The 10,333-nt window shown below is 38.6% G+C and overlaps 2 protein-coding genes across 2 annotated transcripts; one reads left to right on the forward strand and one right to left on the reverse strand.

Annotated features, from left to right (window-relative positions):
• Positions 1-1,437: 1,437 nt before the first annotated feature.
• Positions 1,438-4,975, forward strand: rps27a (ribosomal protein S27a). The gene is made up of 6 exons (XM_010792572.1): positions 1,438-1,485; positions 1,596-1,660; positions 2,054-2,108; positions 2,799-2,884; positions 3,308-3,439; positions 4,788-4,975. The coding sequence occupies exons 2-6, from the start codon at positions 1,613-1,615 to the stop codon at positions 4,935-4,937; spliced, it is 471 nt and encodes a 156-aa protein (XP_010790874.1). The 5' UTR covers positions 1,438-1,485; positions 1,596-1,612; the 3' UTR covers positions 4,938-4,975.
• A 2,160-nt stretch (positions 4,976-7,135) lies between these two features.
• LOC104963900 (bone morphogenetic protein receptor type-1A-like) lies at positions 7,136-10,263 on the reverse strand (the record flags this gene model as incomplete). The annotated part of the gene is made up of 2 exons (XM_010792578.1): positions 7,136-9,727; positions 10,120-10,263. Coding segments are annotated over 2 exons (270 nt in total), but the record flags the coding sequence as incomplete, so codon positions are not given.
• Between the last annotated feature and the right edge of the window lie 70 nt (positions 10,264-10,333).

A 10,333-nucleotide genomic window follows, 5' to 3' on the forward strand; every position in this document is an offset into this window, starting at 1 on the left:
TAGAAAATACTTAGATTGTAGAAAACATTCAGCATCTAAATATACTTAAAGCACCAAAAGTAAATCTACAGACTATGCAGGATAATTTATATTATTGTATTATAAATGTTGATGTGTGCAATACTCCAATGTTGCAGCTGGTAAATGATTAACACTTAAATCAGACTTTAGTTCCACCTGGAGTAAATTCACAAGCTGCCCTGCATTATACAAAGTCATTACAACTAGCTGCACCTTTACCAGCTTTGAGAACACTTTCATGATCAATCATTATAAAACATATCATATATTATTCTGAAATGGACCAATGTGCACAATGACTACTTTTACTAATTTTTAAGTATTGTGTTATGCTAATACTTATGTACTTTTACTTGAGTCACCTTTTGAATGCAGGACTTATACTTGTAACACAGTACACTCTGGTAGTTTTACCCAAGTACAAGATCTGAGTACTTCGCTCTGCCATTACCTTATTAAACACATGGCGGTAGACGATGTACCGCAGTTCATCAGGTCCCTGTTGTTGGCACTGTAGATACAGTTTCTCCCGCTCTATAAACTCCTCCAGAGACCTAAAAAACCGTTCATCACTCTCAGAAATCAATATGTCCGGAGTTGAACTTCTTTCGTCTGTTCTTGAAGAAGACCTGCTGTAGCTTTGAGTCTCAGACATTGTTAGTTAAACTTTCTGTTTACAACTCCCTTTGTAGCTATGGTTACCGCGAAAGTGTACCTGGGAAAGTGTGTTTTCAGAGAGATTTCATCGCTCTCTTTCAAGACGAATAACTATTTAATATGGAGAATGAAGTGTGACGGAAATAAAACGTTAAACGACCTTAAAAATTACATGTTTTAATGTATATTTGCTTTCGCTAACTTCCCATCTCCAAATTCCACCTTGCTGCTTTGAGGCATTGCTATGGATAACGCGAAAGTTTACCTGGGAAATTGTGTTTATGTGAAAAATAAAAATATTTAGTCGTTTTATTATTTAAATATATGCCGAAATAGACATAAAAGGGACAATAAACGAATCACAACAAAACAAAAAAGACTCTTTTGTGATAGTAAATTGGTAAACGGACGAATCTTATATTATATCTAATAATGTTAGATATTTGTGGGCAAGAATGTGGTGGCTAACTTTCTGTCTGCCATCTTACTTTTCGACCACGTTGCCATGGTTATCGCGAAAGTTCACATGGGAAATGAAGTTTTAATTTTTTTATTTCAATTTTTGCTTTCAGATTGTATTAATTTTTACATATGAATACAGATACATACGTGTTGTGATAGAGCAATTATCTCAATGTTATCACTGATTAATCTGACTAAAAATACGAACACATTTGAACACGTATCGATATTTTTTATCAGGCACTGTCAACGGGTGTTCCCAACCCGTGGAAATGCGGGCTGAAAACCCCGTCGCATGCTCTGAAAGACCTCTTCTCATGATCCGCCATTAGGAGTGAGCCTCTGGTAAGATCAGCTCTCAGTCAAAAACTAATTATTATCACAAAATAACACTTTTAAGAAGCACATTTCAGCATTTACGAAATATTTAAAGTCTTGTGTGTTTTCCCGTACAGCTGGGTATAAAGCCAGGATGCAGATTTTCGTCAAAACCCTCACGGGTAAGACCATAACCCTCGAGGTGAGTGCACGGAGAAAATGCGGCGTTTTCTGTCTCCCAAGTTTTACCATGTTTAAGTCAAATTAGGCGGATAATTCAACATGTAATTGAACCTTTAAGTACTCAGGTTGGCTACTAAGTTCATTGGGTGTGTTCTTAAACCCAATAACAGTCGATACTGTCGTAGCTCACAATTGAAGCTAAGTGGCTAAGCTAACGGTTACACCGTAAACACGTGTGAGTGAAGCAGACTGGAACTGCCCTTTCAAAATAAAGTGACATTTCTTTCAAAATAAACTACATTATTAATGCCTACTGATACATTTAGAGTGTTTTAACCCAATATGTGATGTTCTCGTTGACCGGAAGAAGGTGTCATCATGGCTGACCGGTGTTCTCTGTACTTTTTCACAGGTTGAACCTTCAGATACTATCGAAAATGTCAAGGCCAAAATCCAAGACAAAGAGGGTGAGTAGCTTTAGACTGGTTTGTTGTATATAGTTCAGGTTTAATTGTCTCACAAGGTTTGCACATGGAAGGAATGCATTTTGGTGCTTAACAATAAACAGTAGGAGGTTAATATATATAAGGTTTTTTATCCAGGAACTAGCAAAAGCTCAATGCACATTAAATAAGTTAAATGATAAAGTGTTATGCAGGAACTAGCAAAAGTGCAATGCACAATCGTGAGCTCACTATCTCTGTATTGGTAGTATCAAAATAAACTTGACTTGCGATTTGAAAAAATGAGAATATCTTGGTTAGATTTCATAAAGCCTCACCTATCTATATTTTACAAGTGAAATTGTAAAACCGTAAGATGGTTGAGGCTAACATTCACTGCCATAACTAACAGAGGAACATGTAGTACGATGTTGAAGATCAGCTCAACTCTTAAAAACCAATATGTGTATTACCCGATTATCCTGTGGCTTTAGTGTTTTTAAAGTTATTATAAGGAGGCGTGTGGCGCAGTGGGTTAGTGCAGGTTCAAACCCCACTGCAGTCAGCATGTCGTTGTGGGCCCGAGACACTTCACCCCAAATTGCTCCTGTGGGGATTGTCCACAGTATTGAGTATGTAAGTCATGTTGGATAAAAGCGTCTAACATGTAATGTACCAGTGTTGGTGTTGATACCGTCTCCTTTTATTCTTCAGGGATCCCCCCAGACCAGCAGAGATTGATCTTCGCCGGTAAGCAGCTGGAGGATGGACGTACCTTGTCGGATTACAACATCCAGAAGGTGAGCTGAGGAAGAAAAATATATTTTTTTATTACAATAAACCCCTCAAAACACAGCTTTAACACACTCCCACCGTCAGGAGGGGGTACACATAAAAAGTCCCTATTAACTGAATCTGTAATTGATGAGTCTCATCCACACGTGATTATTAAAAGCAACCCAACAATAAGAAGACCTACTTTAACAAAATGGAGAGGAAAGACCTGATCGGTACATAAATACAAGATCAGTCAAGTGGGGTTAAGATGATGCCAAATGGACCCAACATCTGTTTCATTGATCCTTTTTTTTTTACTCCCAGAAAGTCTGATTTCCAGTCTTTTTTATACACTAACATGAATACAGTTGTTTGAATGTTCTTGATCATAGATGGTTATGTTACCAAGATGAGGACCAACATCTGATTTTGTTCCTTGTCTTCAGGAGTCCACCCTTCACTTGGTGCTGAGGCTGCGTGGAGGTGCTAAGAAAAGGAAGAAGAAGTCTTACACCACCCCCAAGAAGAACAAGCACAAGAGGAAGAAGGTCAAGCTCGCTGTGCTCAAGTACTACAAGGTAAGAACTCTAACATCCAGGAGCCTCGTCTGCTCACAGTACAATAGGTGGTCACTTTGAACGCCTTTCTAAGGGACGGTTAAAGCAGGAGTGTCAAACTCAAATACACAGTGGGCCAAAATAAAAAAAATGGGTACTAGTGGAGGGCCCGACTGGTTCAATGTTTATTGCCAAACTTATTGAAATGAACTTATTGCACATATTAAACTTGGAACTAACAAAGCTTAAATGATTGCCTATAAAAACAACATTAAATAATCAGGTGCATTCATTTTCTTCTGGCTCTATCTGCAGCTTTTACAGAGTCATTTCTTATGATTACATTTTTCCACAGGCCAACAACAGCTTCAACAAAACTATTTCCCTCAAAGAACAAACCAAACCAAACATGCCCTGTTGTCGTGAGAGAGAAAGTGCAGAATGGAACATCCATTAAACTCAGTGTGCTGCTCTGTGATGCTAGTTCAGATACTTGGCATCTCATCTTGGGTGCAAGGTCATCAATGTTTGGGCTCAGGCTCTGAGCTGAGGAGACCCTCAGGATTGAGATCTAATAGAAATGTAACATTATCCTGCGGGCCGAAATTAAATCCACCACGGGCCTGATTTGGCCCCCGGGCCTTGAGTTTGACAAATGTGGGTTACATGAAGGCACATTTAAAGTCCTAGGTACTGAACTTTTGTTGTTTTTTATTCGACAAGGTGCCTCAGTTCTGTGTCTAACGCAGCTGGGGATATTTTTTTATTTTTGCAGGGTTTAACAAGAACATTTGAATCTCTAAGATAATATTAGGAGGACCTTAATTGTTTCAATTGTTTCAAAGTTCTTCAGCAGAGCTAAATAATTTCAGACGGCCTTTCTGATTATTTACAATTAATTAAACATCAAGGCATACATGTTAAGGTTATATTACAGACAGTTCAAAAATGTTAACTGCAGACAACCTGTTTATAATAAAATGTTAGAATTTGACCAAACTATTTCAGCACAAAATAAATCTACTTCAACAAGATTTTAAGAGTTGAATGGAAACAAAACAAAAGCAAAGGGTTGGGATTTTTGACATTTGATCTAGTGAAGTATTATTTAAGATTTTAAATTACTGACAAATAAGCATTTCAAGTTACTGCGGAAACCCTGCTATGGTAACATTTCAAAGCTCATGCCGTTATCCTAGCTGGATGCGAACTTCCACAATTTGACAAGAATTTGCTTCAACAAGATTTATAGATATGTCAAAAAGCAAATGTTGATTTATTTCTCAGAGGAATTGTTACGTTTTGATCGAGTGAAGAAGCAGTGATAAATTACTGAAGTTTTAAATCCTCTTCCTCTCTCTTCTTCCAGGTGGACGAGAACGGTAAGATCCACCGTCTGAGGCGCGAGTGTCCCGCAGACGAGTGCGGTGCCGGCGTCTTCATGGCCAGCCACTTCGACCGCCACTACTGCGGAAAGTGCTGCCTGACCTACTGCTTCAACAAGCCCGAGGACAAGTAGATTAACAAAATAAAGACCGAAATGTTTTGACAAAACTCCCAAGTCTCTCTGTGGTGATTTCTTCAATTCAAGATTCAAAGGTTTTATCGTCATATGCACAAAAAGCTAGTGTAGAAACGGCAATGAAATTCTTCTGACCTGAGCTCCAACAATGCAATATATATATCAAAATAAAAAGACTATAGAATATGGGATATGTACAACAACTTAATTACATTTAAGAACTGTTTATTTATATAAATTAGTATATTGCAAGATGACCACAGGATTGTTTATCGGAGCACTCAACAGAGTTCAGGTGTTTAGCAGACTTAAAGTGCGCCCATCATGCTATTTTTAGGCAATAGCATGGGTCTCGGATATATATATACAAAGCATGTCTATGAAGTGTTTTGCTCAAAATACCAAACTGATCACCCACTCATATCCCTCTTTCACTTCCTTTTTCAAAAGAGCCGATTTGGGGTATAAAGTTTATTTAAAAAAAAAAAAAAAGTCTGAGCTCATGCGGGACCGGCAGCTACTGTCTAAACGCCATATCATGGATTCTTTCTGAAACAGTATGGAGCTCCAAGGCTTTCTCTCTTGCCGGTTATACCACAAGATGAGTTCCTTTTTTATTTCCTGCTTCATCACACACATGCTCTCCAGTACAGGTTAGCTCTGAGTGTTAGCGATGCTAATGTAAACACCAACCATATTATGTCCAAAACAGTTGGGCATTGTTTCTGACAGGGCCGTGGGTCCACAGTTCAGATATTACGTCATATCGGATCAGCTCCGTTGTAGCCCCGTTTTTAGAGATTTGGGTACGGAGGAAAAGAGGGTTTTATTTTCTGACGCTGCGTGAGTTCTGACACATTTATAGACAAAAAAATGCATTTTGCAGGATAGGTCCCCTTTAAAACTATTGGTCGGGGTTGCTGTGGGTCTTTAAACACTTCAGAAACTTTACAATGCTGTTTAAATGGCTTTAATTTTTGTATTTCTTTCAACATTTTAAACATGGATTTCATTAATATATTGGGATCTTATACCTTAATATTACCTCCGTTTCTCACTATTAAACATTTGGTTATTGGTAGTCCTCTAAAGGGAATTTAAGTACCAAACATTTTTCTACTGGCTGTCATCCTTTTTTGTTTCTCTGACCAGTTGTCAGTTAAACAGGATGATACTGTCTTTCATGGGGACGTTCTCTATTGTAGGTTCCTGCGGGATTAGTTTTTATTGGAATTTCATGGGTAAATGATTACCTGATATATTTGTTTGTGCTGGAAAGTGGAACATTTTGTCCCTTAGGGAGAGGTACGGTTTCCATGTTCTTGTTGGATATTTAAATGTGTAAAAATACTATCAGTTTTAAACATTACAGTAAGGGAATTAAATAAATCAGCAGGTTACTTTATAATATGTTCCATGTTTAAAAGTTAATTTCCCATGCAGTTTCAGCGGCTGTCCAGCAGGGGGCGCGTTCAATGAGTGTAGAAAAACCTGCAGAGCAAGAGTTTAACTCGGCACTACCCAAGAGATGCGAAATATAGTATAAAGGTGGATACAATTGAACAATAGGCTTAATTGTCTTCTGAATTCTTTCATACAATTCACCTAAAGTTTTTTTTTTTAATGTTTAAGACTATTTGGTTCAATGTTTGTAGTCAGTGACACATAGCCTAACTCTAAGAGGTGAGGAATTAAAATGATACATAAAGTGTAGATAAATTTAATATTTCCATTCACAGTATTGACTCTTTTTTTAAAGGTATCAAAACCAAGCTTGTTTGGTCTTTTGAGCAAAATTATATATTGTTTTGACCAACATCCAATCAAATAATTTTGTTTACATTTATCACAAAATGGCTTCTGGAAAGTGTTGTTATCTCCTTTCCCAGCAGAAATGAGCTTCCATGATTAAAAAAACACAGGTTTAATCTATAAAACCAAAAAAAAGTGAAGAATACTTTTGATTATATAAAATGTCTTGATATCATGATTTTAAGCTGCATTACAAGTACAAATATTGTATTTTTCTGTGTGAATTTCCTTTCAAGTTAGGTTTTTTTATTACCAAGAACACGTTTTGTTACGTTTCGCACTTCTTGAAATCCATTCTTGGCTCGACTGTTCCTCCTTGTTTGTCCTGGTAGAAAATGAGCCTCAAAGAGTAAAAACAACACAAAAACAGGAATAATGCTGTGTACTAAAATAAGGTTATTTACTTAAAAATCGTTACATTGGACAGACTGTATACAGAGTTTTCATTTCCTTGGTAAACTCATAAGGCACCGAACCAGATGCTGAACAAAACAACACCAAAACAACAACAAAAACATTACAGCTTTACATATTAGGGATTATTTCTATACGGGGAGTTTCCTTGCATATTTGTTACAGAGAAAACACTAAAGTTACTGCTCTTAAATATGAACTGTAAGCTTCATTCACACACTCTCTCTTACACACACACTCTCTCTTACACGTACACACACTCTCTCACACACACACACTCTCTTACACACATACACACGCTCTCACACACGTACCCACACACTCACACGTACACATACGTCGTTCTGCTGCTGAGGAGATTTCTGTGTCTACATCTCAATAAACCTATTTGCTTCCATGCTAGCAGTTTCCCCCTGTTTCCAGTCTTTGTGCTAAGCTAGGCTAAACACATTCCCAAATATTCTTAAAGGGGACGTTATTTCCCAAAAAGCAGCCCAATTGAATGACTCTTGATGTATTGTAGAACGATGGAACAAGGAATCTTATTTTTAAATCAGAGTGGGAGGAGCCAACATGAATCTATGCAAATCTGTTTCATTTGGTGGTTGGACAGCAGGATAACGGATAAACATCCAACCAGATTTTCATAAAACTTGCTGTAAAGGTGCAGCATCGTCCGAGGAAGAACCCATTCAATTTGGCTATATACGTTCACCTATGAAATGCACTATTATGTTGATAAAAATGACACATGTCGCCCTATTTGGCGAGGGGCAGCACTGAATGTAAGTACACAGCTCAACTGGATACATGTAATATAGGTCTAGCTGTTATTTAACTTGTCTAGTGTGGAACATATTTACATTATAACTTCAAATAGGCATTTAAACAAGTCTTGAATCTAACATAATCTCAATGAACCCTGGTACACGGGTCCTTTTGGCTCCACCCACTCAGGTTAAACTCAACCAATCAGGTATCTCGACAGACAGACCGACAGACGAACAGGAAGTGGACAGTTAGACAGGAAGTGGACAAACAGGACGGTAGACGTCTCCTGGAGTCGGCTGGACGTCAACACCACTGCAGCATAGTGTTCTGATATTTTAACTTTAAACCCTCTCACGAGTAGGCATGATAACACTTATTTACACATTTTAATTCACATATTATAATAGTACCTTTTTTTTCTTAATTATAATTAACTCTACTTTCTTAAGAGTGGAGATATATTTCAATATGGCAGGAGAACTCTGTCCTGAAGAGAAAATAATAACAAAAAAAATTGGCATTTCTGTTTAAACAGGCAGAGGAGGAGGAAGGCAACGCAGGTCCTTAAAAAAAAATCTGTTCATTTACGAGCATCGTTTCCCCCTCCGTCGAAATGATCTTTATCGTCTCGTTTTGCTTTCACGGAAAGCGTCAAACCGGCAGAAAGAGGAGGGACTCCATGTTTGTTTCTGAAGGAGGAGGAGGAAGGACTCCATGTTTGTTTCTGGAGGAGGAGGAGGAAGGACTCCATGTTTGTTTCTGGAGGAGGAGGAGGAAGGACTCCATGTTTGTTTTTGCGCTGTGTCTCTATTCTGATACCTTAGTTCAATGCCATGTCGTAAACTGTACACACTTTGTATTTTGTGAATTTCGACCCAGTAGCATCGTCTCAAATCCTGGAAGTCACAAAATTGCTGTTGGCTAGTGAAGCGAAAAGATCGAACAGATCTGAGAAGTGTGTTATAATGCATTTGGGAAAAACGCCCAGAAGATTCATAGTAAAAAAAATGTCCAATGTTTTGAAATGCTTTCTCACACTCATGTTATTTTTCACAAATGATTTCAGACATTGCTGTTCAGCGGAGACCGTCCTTTCCAATCAGTTCACAGCAGCCATGACATGACTCAACGCTTTCTGGTCAAAGTTCCCAAAAAATAAAGTGTTCAGTGGCCGTTTCTCAATGTCGGGTAAAGCTGCTCCAGAGCCACTATTTGAAGCATACTACGTCATTGAGTGTCATTGTTTAAATGCCCAGCATACATGTGCTACCAAGCAAGCCTCCTCGACATTGAGAAACGGCCACAGTGTACCACATGGCAGCAGATGGCGTGTACCACATGGCAGTGTACCACATGGCAGCAGGTACCACATGGCAGCAGGTACCACATGGCAGTGTACCACATGGCAGTGTACCACATGGCAGCAGGTACCACATGGCAGCAGGTACCACATGGCAGTGTACCACATGGCAGTGTGATAAGAAAAGTATCTGAAATGACACACGTTGCACATTTTAGTTTCCAGACACAGTGACGATGATGATGGAGGAGGAGGAGGAGGAGACACAGAGTTCAGCCCTGAAATGGGTCCATTATTATTATCTCTCTCCTCCTCCCGATGAAGAGGGAGGCGCTGATATTAAAGAGGACGAGGATGAGGGCGGTCAGATCTTGATGTCCTGCGACTCCACCATCTTGGAGAGCGTCTTCTTCACTCGGAGGATTGTGAGGCGGGAGGCCGGGTTCGGAGCCCAGCACTCGGACATCAGCTTCAGCATCGCCCGCAAACACTAAGGACACACACACAAATGTATTATTATCATTACTTCTTAGGTGTTCATTAATTAAATAAATTAGTCTTGGAAGAATATCTGATGTGTGTGAGAAAGTATACGGAAAATGTCTAAGAAGTGTATAAATTATGTAAAATAATCTGTAAAAAATATCCCCAAAAATTCACGAGAAATGTGTAATAAATAACTTATCCTTAAATATGTAAAAAAAATCTTTATGTGAAAATAAATAGTGAAAATATTATATCAAATATATCAAATTTACTGGGGAAAAAATAAGATGAATATCCAGAAGATGTTAAAAAAAAAATATGTGAAAACTATTCCAAAAAGTTTTTTGTAAAATGATTTCGAAAATATATTCATGATGTCCAAAAGCAAACTCTCACCTCGTCGCTGTTCCAGCGGTTGGACAGGGTCGGCCGGACTCCTTTCACACACACGACCTCCAGCATGTCTTCATACGACGGGTCGGAGGGAACCATCTCATAGTACGGGGGCTGGTAGTCCTCCACGATACCTGAGCGCACAGACAGACAGACAGACAGACAGACAGACAGACAGACAGACAGACAGACAGACAGACAGACAGACAGACAGACA

Source organism: Notothenia coriiceps, unplaced genomic scaffold (assembly GCF_000735185.1).
Source record: "Notothenia coriiceps isolate Sejong01 unplaced genomic scaffold, NC01 NC01_scaffold00036511, whole genome shotgun sequence".
Classification (NCBI taxonomy): Eukaryota; Metazoa; Chordata; class Actinopteri; order Perciformes; family Nototheniidae; genus Notothenia; species Notothenia coriiceps.